Source organism: Pelophylax lessonae (genome assembly GCF_965119305.1).
Source record: "Pelophylax lessonae genome assembly, chromosome: 1".
Lineage (NCBI taxonomy): Eukaryota > Metazoa > Chordata > Amphibia > Anura > Ranidae > Pelophylax > Pelophylax lessonae.
Window position 1 is genome coordinate 538,088,078 of NC_138768.1, and position 16,863 is coordinate 538,104,940.

At 38.5% G+C, this 16,863-nt stretch overlaps 1 protein-coding gene across 2 annotated transcripts in view; it reads left to right on the top strand.

Moving 5' to 3' along the window:
• The window catches only part of ANTXR2 (ANTXR cell adhesion molecule 2), a 370,587-nt gene that overhangs the window by 213,867 nt on the left and 139,857 nt on the right, over nt 1-16,863 (top strand). For both annotated transcript variants that reach the window (XM_082263608.1, XM_082263607.1), the window contains exons 11-12: nt 281-350; nt 16,647-16,725. In XM_082263608.1, the coding sequence (XP_082119734.1) occupies nt 281-350; nt 16,647-16,725 (149 nt within the window). The remainder of the gene's footprint in view (nt 1-280; nt 351-16,646; nt 16,726-16,863) is intronic.

Consider the following 16,863-nt stretch of genomic DNA (forward strand, 5'->3'; position numbering starts at 1 on the left):
ATGTAAGAAAAATAAGTCTAATATCTAAATTCCTCTGAGGTTGTGGGAATAAATGGGAGGACACTAGGAATGATCAGGATTGTGTACGGTAATATTGAGAAGCCTGCCAATATTAGTATGAGCTAAAAATGCTGAGAAATATCCACTAGCATTATCCAGGTCAAACCCAGGTGTGCTTACTCCTAATGCTTTTAAGCCTCACCAATTTTTTAGTTTTGTCAAATAATAAATACTTATTTTTGAATACCTGTGAATTTTAACACTCCTTTTCTATCCACAGATGAAAAACCACTAACAGTGGAAGCTCAGTATATGCTTTGTCCAGTTATAGTACTTGAAGAGGCTGGACAGTAAGTACTTTCCCAATATGATTGCTCATTAAGACCTTGTATACACGAATATTTGGGGGCAATAACAATGTGTGATTGAGCCGTATTTTTACTACACCCCAACCACTCCACTTAAGCTGGAAAGGCCACAGGGGCAGGTGTACATATGCCACTTTTGCAAAGCTTTGCAAAAATCATCCCTGCTGTTGCATTTGGCGGACACTAATGCCTGCCAAATGTGACCAATTAAACGGAATGGGGACACCCCATAACTGTCCGCAGTTGTGGCACACTGTTGCTGTGTTAAAATAGGCAATGAGGATCCCATATGATAAACATTTCTCAGAGTGGGGCTGATAAAATTTGCTTATGAAGCTTGCACGGCATACAAAAGCTACAAAGCAAATCAGTCAAAGGACATGGTAAAAATCACACAAAGTTAAAAATAAAAGGTACTAGTAGAGATAAAAATAGCAAGAAAACATTGGCAGCTCAAATATGTAATCTTCATTTAATGTATCAATAGTTTATTTTTTCTTAAAAGGAATCTTCAGACAGGATATAAATCGTTGAGACAGGGCCGGGACAAGGGGTGGGCAGGAGGGGCGGCTGCCCTGGGCACTGTGGTATCATATGAGGATTGGAGAGGAGGGGGATTTGTGTTGGAAGGGAGATTTGGGGGGTGGCAGGGGGTTATTATTGTTCTATGTGGGGAAATTTGGGGGGGGGGGCGGTGCTAAAAGTGGTTATCTAAGGGAATTTGTGTTGGGGGGTAGAAGATTTGTGCTGGGATGGAGGGATTTGAAGCGGGGGGAGGGTAAAGGTGTGTACTAGGAAGGGAGATTTTAGGGGTAGAGGATTTGTGCTAGGAGGGGTTCATTTGTTTTTGTGGAGGGCATTTGAGCTGGGGCGATGTGGGGGATGAGGAAAGCAAAGATTCATGCTGAGTGGGGGGATTTCAGCAGGGGGTGGATTTGTACTGGGAGGAGAGGGAATTTATGCTGAGGGGGTAAGCATGTACAATATTGCTCAGAGTTTTTGTGGGGGGAATTTTTCTGACACACACTGTTCATACATCTTGGGCAGGGGGGGTGGGGGATAATTGGCATATTCGCCCTGGGCTCTAGATGGGCTCTAGATGACCTTGTCCCGGCACTGCGTTGGGAAACTGTTTCTTTCTGTGTGTCTGTGAACTGTAAGTATGTTTTCAGTAAAAGTTTCCCACAGCTGAGCAATTACTTCTAATCACAACAGTTTATGGTTTGGAGTATAGGGGAATGATCCCATGATCAATCAAGCAATACAGCCTGTAATTATTAGGTGATCATGACTACGCAGCAGCAACATATCACAGATACAGACTCAGAATATTATAAAACATTATTTTTATCTTTCATACTGCATGCACAACCCTTTTCAGCAAATGTCCCGTACAATCGGCATGCGGTTTTTAGAAACAATTTAGTCCTTTAAAATCAGCCACTAGGTAGCTGCAGGGAATATTTGCACCTCTTTTGCTTACTGCCATTTTTACATGGCAAGAACAATGGAGAACAATCCAAGCATGCTCAGCATATAGCAATGACAGGAAACAATTATTCACACAGTAGATTGCTATTTATCTATACTCAGCATCCATGTGTAATAAAGAGTCATAAAGAATAGCAATGCACCTAACAAGTTTAAATACAATTTTGCAAGTTCTGTTATGCAAACACAGATAAACACCCCCTTCCTAAACTCTGTGAAAATTCCTAATCACTGAATGAATATTTATGAAGTAAACTGGGAATTCTCTAGACTTAGGGTGTTTTAATACTTTGTGCAGATGCCTGTCACCAACCTGAGTTTGATTGCTCTCCCCTCCCCCTGCCCCGATGGACTGTGTTCACATTTTATTTTTGTATCAGAACCACGGTACGCTTGTGTCATCAAGCGGCAGCCGGCGCATACTCATGTTGCTGGGCAACCGCTGTAAACGAGAAGGTGCCAAAATGGATAAAATTTGCTCGCTTTGGTACGATTGCATTCTCATCAGCAGCGAACTGTACTGGAGTTCACATGAACCGTACCCTAGACCACCCTTTTTAAGTGGACTCGGGTATGGTTCGCGGGTGCGCACCTGAGTTCAAAGACAGTGTTCACATCATCAAAAAGAACCGAATTCTGACGTCAATCGAACCCGGGTTCGCACCAGAAGTGCTAGTGTGAAAACGCCCTTAGAGACTTGCAGATTCATTAGTGGATCCAAACCCTAGAAGTCAAGAAGTCTTTCAATTCATGATGTTGTTTTTTAGTGAATTTGACTGATAAGCTCAGATTTCAGTAATTAAGGATAGTCAGACTAATAAAACATGAGTTTTGCTTGATAAATGTTACTGCATTTTGCACATTGTACAATCAAATTGTAGCATGCATGACCAGCTTTAGTTGCAAAGAAATTTATTAGAGGTAACATTTGAAATACAAAAATAAAGGAATGTACAATATAAATGATGATTTAATTAGGAAAAAGTGAAAATAAACCTAAAGGAAAATAAATACATCTAAAATAAGCCTAAAGGAAATGTGTAATGGTGATTTGGTACAGGATTCATTTCTTTATGTTCAGGACTAATTTTTGGTTATATATATATTTTTTTTATTTAGGTAAATTTTTATTTTGCGTTCCCTTTATCAGCCAGCAGATATAACATGACTTTTTTTTTTCTTTACATGATTCTAGTTAGCCTCCTAATAAAAAATAAATTATTTACAGGTTTCAATACTTCCATCTGAAATGTGCACACAGAATTGGATGACTTATTCTAGTAACTTATTAGGCTTACAGTCAGAAAAAAAGGAGCCTCTGAGCAGGCAGGTACTGCTGTTCTGTCTCTTTGGCTTGACCACCGTGCTCTGGAATTTTTTAATCTTTTTTTTTTTATGTTAACTTGTAAAACAAAAATTATATATACAGTAGATATTAAAAAATATACAAAACAATTAAAAAATGTATAAAAAAACAACTAAAATATGCGATATAACAAGTCGCAATAACTAACATTTTCTACCATCCAAAGGAAACCAAAGCTGAGAGGATATGGAGGCTGCTATTGCTGGGAAAGGATTCTACAAATATTCATTGACTGACTGCTATACTGTTATTAAAAAAAAAAAAAAATTACTGGCCAGAAAAAAATATTTAGGTGTAGGCTTTCTGACTTCACACTTATTTTATAAAAACTACTTAGGACGTATTAAAATCAAAGACAGCCAGGTATAAAGCATTTCAAAAGTCACAACAGCCTTCCTTATTTCTCTGAGCATGGGATTTTTTTAACCAGTAATAACTACACTAAGGATTTATTCCTGAGCCCCAACTTTGCTGACATAAAATAACAAAATAACATACTGAATGGTATTATCTTATTTACTCATGGTGACTGATGATGGTCTAAAATCACAGGATTAAGAAAATAGCTTTGCTCTGTTGAGGTTATAATTGTCACGCCTCTTGAATTCCTGGAGAGATCTGATTAAAGAGTTTAAGATAAAACGTAGAAATGACTGTCATGTAAGATAACTAATGTTTAGTATGTTTGCTTAATTAACTTTTGGCTAAGGATTGGAACACATTAAGTAGCTAGTAGTTAGTACATGTTGAAAATAAACACATCTGGTCCCGCAATGAGTGAGGGTTCTCTCTGTGTGGGTGACAGATGTGGCGATCATTTACCCTGCTCTCCGCGTTTAAATAATTAACAGCACACTGGAGGAGCAGCCTTAAACAGACTGCCTTTTAGCCAGCTAAATGTTCTCAAAGTGCCGGTATTTATGACCAACTGGAACTTTTTTAGCTTTAATAACCTACGTGTCTACAAATAGACACGTATTTTAAGGGACATTTATTATTAATCCTTATGAAACCTTTATTGGAGTAAATATAAAAGGGCTGATCTCCAAAATGATTAAGTTTTACTTTAGCTTGTGTTCACTTCCACTAACTAATAAGTTCAAGGAAATTAATTAAAAAAATGAAAACTTCACTGAATTTAATTTGATCCTGTTGTTAAAATGTATTGTTAAAACCCCTCCTACCTGTAAAAAAGTACAATATATACTCACTTTTCCTGGGGCCCACACCTCTGAACACTGCCCAGTTCTTGAAATCTGCACCCCCTTCTGAGAGTGTCGATCTACTGGATCCCCCACAGCTTTTACTGGTTTCTCCCTCTGACCTCATGTCACTTTTTCATACTACCGTTACATGAGACCCAATAAGCGTTTGAGAGCAACCAGTAGTTCAACAAGTCCAGAAAATATTTTTTTAAAGCAGAGGCCCTAGTGAACAAATTAGTGGGTTTTGCAATTTTTTATGTCACACGGTATTTGCGCAGCAGTTTTTCAAATGCAGTTTTTGGGGGAAAAATACCTTTTAAAATTGAATGCAATAAAAACACAGTACATAACCTGAATTTTATTGGTTAAATATAAAAGATGATGTCACACCGAGCAAATAGATACCAAACATGTCACATTTTAAAATTGGGCACGCCCACACAACGGCAAAAAAGGACATACATTTAACTATCCATAGGCGACATTTTTAAAACCTTTACAGGTTACCACTTCGGATGTACGGAGGAGGTCTAATGCTAGAATTACTGCTCATGATCTGACGTTCATGGTGATACCCCACATGTGTGGGATGATCGCTGTTTGCCTACGTTCGGGACCGACACATGTGTTCGCCTTTGCGCGATAGCAAGTGGGGGGGGGGGGGGGGGCTGGGGCACTTCAGGTTTTTTTTCATAATTATTTATTTAGATTATTTTTTACATTTTCACTGTTGCTTTAATTTTTTATTATTTTGATCACTTTTATTGCTCCTACAATTAATGTAAACATCCCTGTGACAGCAATAGGCACGTGACTCGGGACCGACACACGTGTTCGCGTTTGCACGGGGTGACGGGAGCACTTTGATTTTTTTTTCTTAATTATTAATTTATATTATTATTTTTTTTTTTCATTTTTCACTGTTGCTTTAAAAACAAATTGTATCACTTTTATTGCTGTCACAAGGAATGCAAACATCCTTGTGACAGCAATAGGCATGTGACAGGTACTCTTTATGGAGGGATCTGGGTCTATAAGACCCCAAATCCCGCCTTTGCACTTGAAAGCATCCAAAATGCCAAGATAGGCATTTTTGAATACTTTCAATTTTCAAAAACTGGTGCCTTTAAGATTCCAGTAAACCATAAGTGATGTCATGACATCGCGTCCGGGTTACCATATCCGAGACCCGATCAAAGCCAATCCTGGCTTTCTTCAGTTCTTCGGCCAGCCTGCAAATGTGGCGGCTGGTCACTCGGGATCTCCCATCCCACTGGAAGCTGCAGAAGGCAGAGGGCGGGAGGGGAATAATAACAGCAGAGCAGCTGCTTAGCTTCTCTGATTGTTTTTACAAGAGAGCCAACCATCGGCTCTTAACAACAGTACCAGGGTGATATTTTCAGCTGCATATCATCCCGCTACAACCACTTGAAGTCAAATGAGATACAGGTACATGATTTGGCTGCAAAGGGTTAAAGGATAACAACTAGTTGTTTTGAAGGTTTTTGCCATTATTGGGAGATGTGAGTAATTACTGTTTTGTTTTACAATCAACAGGGGTTTTTTAAATACTTTTTCATGACAGGGTTGTTTAAAATATTTTCTATTTGATATAAAAAATGGCTCCACAACCTTTTAATATACCATATTCAGCAGTGTAGAAAATACATATATATTTTTTAATAGTATGATTTTTTTAATTTTAGCTTTAAGTTTTAGTCCACCCGAAGCTAACAATTCTGTTTTTAGTAGTAATTGGGAGTAAAACACTCATTTTAATGAATGTGGTTATTTACCTTGTACAGAATACCCAATCACACACAAGGAACACGATAAAAAAAGTATTTTTGCTTTCACACAGTTGGATGATAGAAGTCACAAAGCTTCATATCATTTACTAAACTAAGTGAAAATTCACTGTGAAATTAATAATTCAGCCACCATTTGAACTTCACAACAAAATGCCGAGGTGTGATTTTTCATTGACTACAACATAACAATTTTTCTTTCAAAGAATTATCAACAGTGCAAAGTCAAGGATTCAATGCAGATGATAGGATAAACGAGACGTTTCTTTAGATTAGCTTCACTTTTATTCAGTAAGCAAAGTACAGTACATACACTGCAATCAGAATTTCTATTTCTGTGTGCTAACAAAGCAAATTTAAATCTGTTATTTACTACTTATACTCCTTTCATTGCCATGTTGAATAAACCTTTTATTATCATTGTGCTCTATGAATCTATATATAGTATAACACAATGAAGGTTCCTATAACTAAAATACCAAGCAGGAATGGTCAGTATACACCATATACATTGCATCCTGTTAACTATTCTAAAGACTGTTCTAGAGAATTCCGTTTAATACAGAACCAAAATCACTGTTATTTTGCATGATTACTTCATTAACTTAAAACTATTGAAATAATATAGCAAAGCCATGTGTAGGAGGTGGCTATATATTGTGTGAGCTTGTATGCGTTTCTCTTCTGTTCAACAGATAATAATAACAATAAAAAAGAATAATAATATTTTAGGGCAAGGTTACATGGATTTTTAACTGTGCTAATTATGTAAGTTGCCAGTTGTGCAGTTTATAGTTTGCTCTGTTCAGTCTTAAAGGACCTCATTGCTTTTAGCCTTTACTTCCTAAATGTCATCCTAACCTTCACTGAAATGCATTCAGGCAACACAAACAGCCTCAAATTTTATCTGCCTTATACCTACTTGCCTTGGTTTGGAAGCAGTATGCTATTCTCTAAAAACAGGAATTATTTGGAGTATGCATCAATGTTTTGTTGTCATTCTTTATGACTTCCAAGTATACATACAGACTATAGTTATGCTATTAATATAAAAACAGTGCATGGTCAAAACTGAAGAAAGAAAGTATCCACACTTTAACATTTTAGTCTCCCCTCTTTTTTAACCTGCAGCAGAATCATTGCTTGTGAAAGTTTGTTGGGTGCAACAGGCAACAATTACATTTTCCTTTCCTTTACTTTTAATATATAAGTCCCACCTGATCTCTTTTGATATAGTTACTTAATCAGCTCACTTGAATTCATTAGGTCTCTATTGGCTACTAAAACTTCTTTACAAACAGTCTTCTATTCACTAATCAAGACTGCTATTATTTTTTTATTTTTTTTAAATTGTTGGCGTAATTTATTCATTTTAGTGCTGGTGCTTGATTTCAAAATATCAGTCATTATAATTTTAATAACTTTTTGAACAGTTGCCAGTTTAATTTTCAGTGTGTGAAAATTAGAGGTAAATTATTTATTACTTTCAGCAAATGTCTTTCACGATTTTATTTAACATTTTTTCATCTTTTTTAATGGATCGTAAAATGACAATCTTTTATTGTACACTCGTAAAACAAGGAGCAAATGAATACTTTGCAAATAGGTTTCTGTGGATTGAAATGTCAACTGTAATTCACTTGATGTGAAATTCTTAATCAGGCACATGGCAAAGGGCCATGTCCAGTTTGCTATGGTAGCCTTGTCTACTGGACACAGGAAAAATAAATAGTACATATTGCTCAGTTAGTTTTCAAAATTATTTTCTTTCTCATTCACTGAGGGACACAGGAATTAGGATACTCTCATCCTACTCCCAACATGACTTCATTTTTTGCTAGTATCAATGAGGATGGACTTCTTGGATCTGCTCTGCTTAGAAAAGTCTAACCTTTTGCTAGATATTTTTCCTCAGTCAAGATTATCTTTATTCTTCATTCAACATTCCTCTATAAGCTGCTTGAGCTGGTCTCTATTTGCAGCTATCTAGATTGGTGTTTCATCAGCAATTGCTTTAAAGGCTGTACCCCGTCCCCACTGGCCTGGACAGTTGTGGAGATGTGACCTTCAAGAACTGGGTACTTAATTGTGGAATTTTCCAGACTAAAGTGTACTGTGTTATCAGTGGAGAGCTTATTGGGTCCAGAGCTATGGCACAGCCCAGTTGTGACCCTGTCTCTGAAGACTCGCTTTGTAAGTAGGCTGTACAGACCAAGCACTGGAAGCTTGTTACTAGATCCACCATTTGAAATCCTTACTTTCTTTTGGTTTACTGCAGAAGGGGTTAACACTGAGGAACTGAGAGTTAACATCCTCCATTGGGGGGAGTGCTGCACACTTGAACTCTACACTCTCTTACCCACCATTCAGCATTGAGGAAGCACCTTCCTGCCACTGCTCCTGACTGCAAGTGACATATGGATCTATCCTCAGTCTCTGCTTCCTGCCTACAGTGACCTGGTCACCTCCAGCAATCTGAAATGCAAAATTCAATAGATTCAGATTTATATTAAAAAAAAAAAAACATTGTCATTATACAGTCCAAGATCATACAATGAAATTCAGGCACAGCTTTACACAGAACATAACACAAGCTTTCAAAATTAAAAAAAAATTCCATATCTAAAAAACACACACCTTAAAATAAATTACATCACCTTACCATGACTATTTAACTGAATTTAAAAGATGTACCACCCAAGAAAATAAAAATATTTGTCCAAGCCTTGATGCTCCTATAATGCTTCCCTGATGATAGCATCTCAAAAAAATCTGATTTCAGATAGGTACTAGGCTTTAAAATATTACTTGTCCTGCAAAGGCATCTCTGCTCTCTGATGTCCTTGATACCTGGCAACTCAATACCTAACATTTTTTTGCATGGTCTCTTTTACCCTCTGCATTACTCTAATGTTTTGGGTAGTACACATGCCCTGTCCAAAGTGACATAATATATCATAATACTCTCTATTAGAGATGACCGAACTTTTGAAAAGTTTGGTTCGACCAGACCACCCGAACTTCCCGAAAGTTCGGGTCCGGATTCCAGAACCCCATTGAAATCAATGGGACCCAAACTTCGGTAATCAAAAAACACCATTTGAAGCCCTAAAACCCAATAAATGCCCCTAAAAAGTGCCTAGGGTTATGGGTCATGCCCCAGGGACTATTAATCACACAAAAAAGTTCTTAAAAATTGTCGTTTTTGATAGAAAGCCAATTATTGAAAAAATTATTGAAAAAAAAAAGAGATTTATTTGGATTTAGTGTCTGGGGGGTCTAAACGGTGTACCTGTGAAGTTTCAGCTCTGTAGCATGTCCAGAACCAGAAAAAAAAGATAATTTTTCTTAGAATTTTTATTAGCGCAGGGATGGGGTTCCACTACTTTCACACCTATATGTGTGTATGTGTATATATACATATATGTGTGTGTGTATATATACCCCTATACAGAAGTTCAGATGTTATGCCTGCCTCCAAAGACGCCCAAAAAATGCCCAATAAACACCTGCAACAACACACCTGGGCGTTTTTGTTGCAGGCGTTTATTGGGCATTTTTTGGGCGTCTTTGGAGGCAGGCATAACATCTGAACTTCTGTATAGGGGTATATATACACACACACATATATGTATATATACACATACACACATATAGCTGTGATAGGAGCGGAACCCCATCCCTGCAAATAATTTCATTAGCGCAGGGATGGGGTTCCACTACTTTCACACCTATACACTATGTGTGTATGTGTATATATACATATATGTGTGTGTGTATATATACCCCTACACAGAAGTTCAGATGTCATGCCTGCCTCCAAAGACGTCCACAAAAAAGCCCAATAAACGCCTGAAACAAAAACGCCCAGGTGTGACAGGAGCGGAACCCCATCCCTGCTCTACTAATAATTCTAAGACAAATGATCTTTTTCTTATGGCGGTCACCCTGACATGGATGAATTCGGTCACCCTGGCATACAAGGAGCGGAGCCCCATCCCTGCTCTACTATTAATTCTAAGAAAAATTATCTTTTTCTTATGGCGGTCACCCTGAAATGGATGAGTTCTGTCCCCCCGGCATAGCAGTCAGAGTCAGTTCACCCTACACTACACTACGGTCACCCTGACACTTAACACTTTCCCTACAGAAACTAGATTATTGAATCTAACTATAGTGGTATATAGTACCCTAACTACACTAGATATCCCTTTCCTCACACTAATAAATGCTAAATGACACTTTTGCAGCAGGAGTAACAGAACTGCTTCCACTCTCTTCCACAGTCCCTGTATTATAGTGCTAGAGATTTGGCGGGGCTATTTTATATACTGGGGGGCATATTCACTACTGATTGGCCTCTGGACCCCCTAGTCACTCCAATCACATTCCTAGCATCCTCCTGCCCCCTCAATTGGCTTTTACTGATGTTTCTGGTCCAATCACGGGCTTTTAAAGCCCAGTTCCTGTCCCATTGCATTTTGGGCGGTTCTGGTTGCCAAATTCCGAACTTTTTCCGCAAAAAGTTCGGAATTCATCCGAATTTCGAACAGTCAATGTTCGGGTCGAACCGATGGTCGACCCGAACCGTTCGATCATCCCTACTCTCTATCATGTCACTATTAAAAGCCAACAGAACTTTTTGTCACAAACCAGCTTTCTTAAATCTCCTTAAAGTTTAATTGCTGTTGCACCTTACCCGCCAAATCCAATCTATGTGTATACCATGAGGGTTATTCTATAATTATTGTACCCAAAAAGTTAAAATGACTCACTATCTATACTCATTGGACTATGCCCCCCCCCCATCCCCCCAAGATTTACTAACATTTAACTGCAGATAACTCTCCTTTCATAATTTGCACACATTCTTTTTTCTGCTGAATATAGAACATCATCATTTTTTGTAATCCTGCCTACAACAGTAGTGTCATCTGTAAATTTAATGACACAATTTCCCTCAATGAGCAGCATGATCAGAGGTATACAAGGTAAGTTATAATGAGTTTAACACACATCCCAGTGGAGTATATGTACTTAAAAAAAAAAGTAACTTCACTTTAACTGACAAAAAAAAAAAAAAATTCCTCTGGGTGATCAATGTACATTGCAGGGATTTTCACAATGTTTGCAGCAGATTCTTACCTGTGAAGAAGTAGCTGTTTGTTTCACTATGTCCCTTGCAGTGTTCAAATATGAAGAGCTGCAGGGATGTGTTTTATAGCAGAAAAACACAAAAAACACAAAAAGCTCTATTTGTGGGGAAAAAAAAGAATCAATTTTATTTGGGTACAGCATCGCACTAAGTTAAAGTAAGGCAGTGCCGTATCACAAAAAATGGCCTGCTCATTTATATATGCTATATTATTATTATTATTATTATTATTATTTTTTGCATTAACTCAGAAAAAGCAGCTCAACAATTTTATCTACCTGTAGCTTATTTATTAAAAAAAATAAAAATAAAATTGCAATTGTGAGTCTGCAAAGCTTGGCTATGTCCGCTGAACTACATTGCCCCAGCTAAACATTCTAGACACATAGGGAACAGTCCTACTGTACCGGGTGCCTCCAACTCATGATCCATTAAAGAGGAAGTAAAGCCTACTCTGTGACATGTAGCTATATGTAAGAAAAAAAAAAAATATGTAAGCCGCCTATGATAAGGCTTACCTATAGGTACTGTAAATATCTCCGTGCACCGTTTAGGACATATTTACTTTACATGCAGCCAGTGACATCACAGGGGATCCCGTGTGCATGCCAAGGAGTGACGTCTTTGCGGCTCTGGCCAATCAGATGGCCAGAGGACGCGAACCCGGAAGGAAGACGGGTTAACATGTAGGCCGTGTCAGTGCTGCGGGGGCTTCATTCTAAGGTAAGTATTTCATAATGATTGAGTATGTGATGCATACTAGCTTATTATGCCTTTGTCTTTCAGGTTTTTATTTATTTAATTTTTTTTATGGGGGTTTACAACCTCTTTAATTTTTAGTTTTTATTTTTTAAATAAGGGACTTGCTGTATGCATGTTTATTTATATTGAATCTCTTACTCATTCCTGTAAGGGGAGTGGTATCTCATGGCACTCTCACTGCCACCTCCATTTCTAGCCTGCAGGCTGCATGCTCAGATAAGGATCTAGTAAAAAAAAAAACTTGAAGACCCTACACCATTTTAAATTGTTTTTGTTTTTCTTGGGTGGGGTCCTCCTTAAAATCAATACCAGTTCCTCATCAAGAATAAGTTTTTTTTGCATGCCATGCCCCGTTAAATTTATACCAGACCCTCATCTAGGAAAATGGTCTGGTATAGATGAAGGGAGTCTCCAGCCGGTTTGTTTACGAACAGAATGAGGAGGCCAGGAAATGTAATTTACTGGCAATTTAAATAGCCTGTGGTAGATTGTTTATGTTGTAAACATGTGACACTTTACAAGTAGGCTTGAGGTATCCCCTAGGTATTTTATTTAATGGAATTGGGTCTTTTTTAAGTTTTATTTTAGCAGTATGAAAATCACCACCTCCCGGCAAACAGTATGTCCCCCCTAAGCTGACCACTTACCCTCCAACTTCCATGTCCTTTGTTTGATAATCCCTTCTCTATTGTATTTGATATGGCTAGAACTTATTATAACGATTCAGCCTCTTTTGACTTGAAAAGCATTCAAATTAATGTTTGGCAAACCTCCTATGAACTGAAACCAGGTACGTTTGGCTCATAATAACTAGTAAAGAGTCCATTCTGGTCTTTCACAAGGGTAAGGTGAAATTGAAGCCCAGAACTTCCTTCTTTTATTAGATAGTTTTAGTCTTTTACCTATATTAGGACACCAGTCTTCCATCCATCCATCTGTCATGCCCCAGTTCATTGGAAGGAGCTCTTCCGCTATTGTCTGGATGTAGTTCATTCTGTGTGGGCCTAACCAGCAGCCACTGCTTACATTAGAAAGAGTAAATTTTCTCTTTGTCATTACAGATGGTCTCTGAAAAAGGGAACCTGCTTCTAGTTTCACCAATTCTCGTGGCTCACACAGATCATTATTCAAACCTATGGTCTTAAGCAGAGGCTGGCAACCTTTAGCCCTCCAGCTGTGAACTGCACAATCCCATCATGCCTCTGCCTCTGGGAGTCATGGATGTTGCTGTCAGTGTCTTTCAATGCCTCATGGGACTTTTGTTCTGCAACAGTTGGAGGGCTGAAGTTTGCCTACCCCTGGTCTTAGGGATCTGGTTCTATCTTTTCCTGTCAAGATACACATTTATTTTTAGCATAACTCCACTTTTGTTGAGATAAAACATTCCCCTCTGGGTGATCTCTGTACATTAAATGGATTTTAACAAATTTTGTTGCAGATTCCTACCTTTTGTTATTCTGAAAAAATCCCTGTTTGTTCCTCTGTGCCTCTGTGCTGAGTGGGTCTAATAGGAGTGGTTTTATAATTATCAATCAGTTGTGAAGCTGTAGGCCTCTAATGAGGAAAGCAGCAGGGTCTGCACCCCTTTAGATGTGTATCTATTGGGAGTATCTCCCAAAAAATGAAATTTGTGTTGCAGGGGATGCCAGAAATCTGACTTGTATCTTAGGCAAACTTCTGGGAAAATTGGTGAGCCAATCGCACAAGCAGAAAATGATGTTTCTGAGGTGGGGTCAGTACACATTCTGTGTACAGAATGGCTCCAGGAAGCCATATTGCATCGCATTTTCAGAAAAAAATAGTGCTGCAGATTGAAAAGGAAAGGTATTTTTTAATAAAATTCAACTACAATATGATTTGTGTCGCAATTGTATACGCTATATTGTTTTTTGGTTATTTGTTATTTTTTCCCCCACGGAAGGGGAGTTACCCTTTAAAGGCTGTCATCTGCTCTTCTATGTACACATTCTCTAAGATTTACAAGGTTGATGTTCAGGCCTCTTCCAGCTTCAGGTCATCCCTAGCTATGCTGATGTTTTGGGGGCCTTTTAGTGTTTTGTTGCTGTTATCTACTGCTTATTTGGACTGAATTTTGACATCCCACCTGTCTCTAAATACCTGTGTCCCTCAATAAATGAAAAAGAAAGTGTGATTTTTACACTACTGTAAAATCCATTTCTTGGAGTTCATTAACCACTTAAGCCCCGGAAGATTTTACCCCCTTCCTGACCAGGGGGTATTTTGCGATTCGGCACTGCGTGAGTTTAACGGACAATTGCGCGGTCGTGCGACGCTGTACCTAAACGAATTTGACGTCCTTTTTTTCCCACAAACAGAGCTTTCTTTTGGTGGTATTTGATCACCTGTGCGATTTTTTGATCATGCGCTATAAACAAAAAAAGAGCGTCAATTTTGTAAAAATAACAATATTTTTCACATTTTTTTATATGAAATTCCCCCCCAAAAAAATTTAAAAATCAAAATTTTTTAACATTTTCGGCCAATTTGTTTAATGCTACATATGTTTGGTAAAAAAAATCGCAAAAAGCGTATTTTGATTGGTTTGTGCAAAAGTTATCGCGTTTACTAACTAAGGGAACGATTTTTGTTGTTTTTTTTTAACGCGTAATGGCGGCAATCTTTTTTTGCGGGACTGCGACATTGGGGCGGACAGATCGGACCCTTGACTGACATTTTTGACACTTTTGGGGTTACCAGTGACATTACTGCAGTAATCAGTGCTATACATATGCACTGTTACTGCAAAATGACACTGGTAGTGAAGGGGTTAACTTTATTTGAGAGGGAGGGGCTGTGTGTGTCCCTAGGGGCGTGATTCGAACTGTGATTGGCTGTGGCTTGAGGTGTAGGAACAATGATCAACGGTCCTACATAGTAGAACCATATGATCACTGTTCCTACACAGGGGAGAATGACAGGCAGCTTGTTTACACTAGCCAAGAAAAAACATTTCATCTGGCTCTGAGGAAGGGGGCTCGCCCCTGAAACGCATCAGCCTAGCCATAGCAGCCCCATGCGACCATCTGCATGCCCATTCGTCACAATTGGGACCTGGCTACCTTGGAGACTGTATATGCTATTCTCGATGTGTGTTGTATCACACTAGTTTTGTGAGTACTTTGTACACTTTTTAATATTTTAATAAATGGTTTTATGGTAATGCACTAGGTCGGTGCGCCCCTCTTTTTCTTTTTTCTTTTTTGTCCTTTCTACCAGTGTTTACACTAGCCGCCTGCCTTTCTCCCGCTGTCACGGAGGATCGTGAGTGAGCGGCGGACATCGGGTCCGCCGCTCACACGCGCGGGGGGGACGTGACCGCGCGGCAGCGCGCCTCCGGCGGCGCGCGCTCGCTCCCCAGAGCCTCACAGGCTAGTAGCGTACCGGTACGTCACTTTGCCTGTGAGGGGCTGACTGCCGCAGTATATGTACTTGCGGCGGTCGGCAAGTGGTTAAGGACCACCACCACCTGCCTATGATCATGCTATTGGCACTATTTTTCTACAAAACCAAGGCACACTGGGAGTAGAAGTGGTTATACCAGGCTGGCCACAATTGTTTGTTTTTAGGCACCAGTATAACCCAACTGTCTCTGAATTTCTGTGTCCTAAAATCTCTCTCTCTCTCTCTCTCTCTCTCTCTCTCTCTCTATATATATATATATATATATATATATATATATATATATAAACATGGAATATTGTTTCTTTTTTTAATGGAAAGCAGAATTTTACTCTAAGTAGGTAGTTTTAACTCTGTATTTAAAGCATTGATATGTTACAAGGTCAAGCAGCACAAAAACCCTAGCACAGAAAACCGCCCGTCATACTGCATAGATGGTAAACCTGTAAGAATTTGTATTTGTAAAGGCATCCGTGTACATGTAGTTACACTTAAATAGATGAAGAGCTAATTTCTGGTGTTTGCATGTTTAGTATAGTTCTGGCTACCACCTTAATAGTGTTGTACAAATTATGCAAATCTGCTGACACCATGTAGTGTACCTGTCACTACCTGCAAGTTTTAAATGCTCGCATAGGCTGCAAATGGTACTACAAGTACCAACAGTTTTTACAAGTTGCCAGTGCCTAACACTGGATCACGGATCCCCAGTAAAAAACATATAAAAACATAGACTTCAGTTCAAAGCTGAAGCTCAGACATTCAACTGCCACTGCATCAAACAATGCAATGTGGCAGCCTCTTAATAGGAAAGTGAAGACCTAAGACTGCATAGTGGAATGACAGAAGACATGTCCAGTGCTGCACACTGCACACACCTTGACTTGCTGTGTATGCTTATCACCTTTGGTGTCTATTGTCACCTATTTATCCCAGTATGCACTATAATAACAGTATGTATTATCAATTAGCAAGAGAGAGCTTTATTTAAAAGGATCTCAGACCTTGATGCCTCTATATAAATGGATTCATATAAAGTAATATGCTTGATTTTCTTGGTATTTTTTCTAGAACTATGGATGTTTGGGTGAGCGTAAACAATGGAAACACTGCTTTAACTAGCCCTCAGACAATCACAGCTTCAAATTGTGTAAGTAATACAGAACATATTGTAAAAATATATTATATCTGGAATATATATATATATATATATATATATATATATATATATATATATATATATATATATATCCTGCTTTTTCCCCATGTGCATACACAACATGGATGA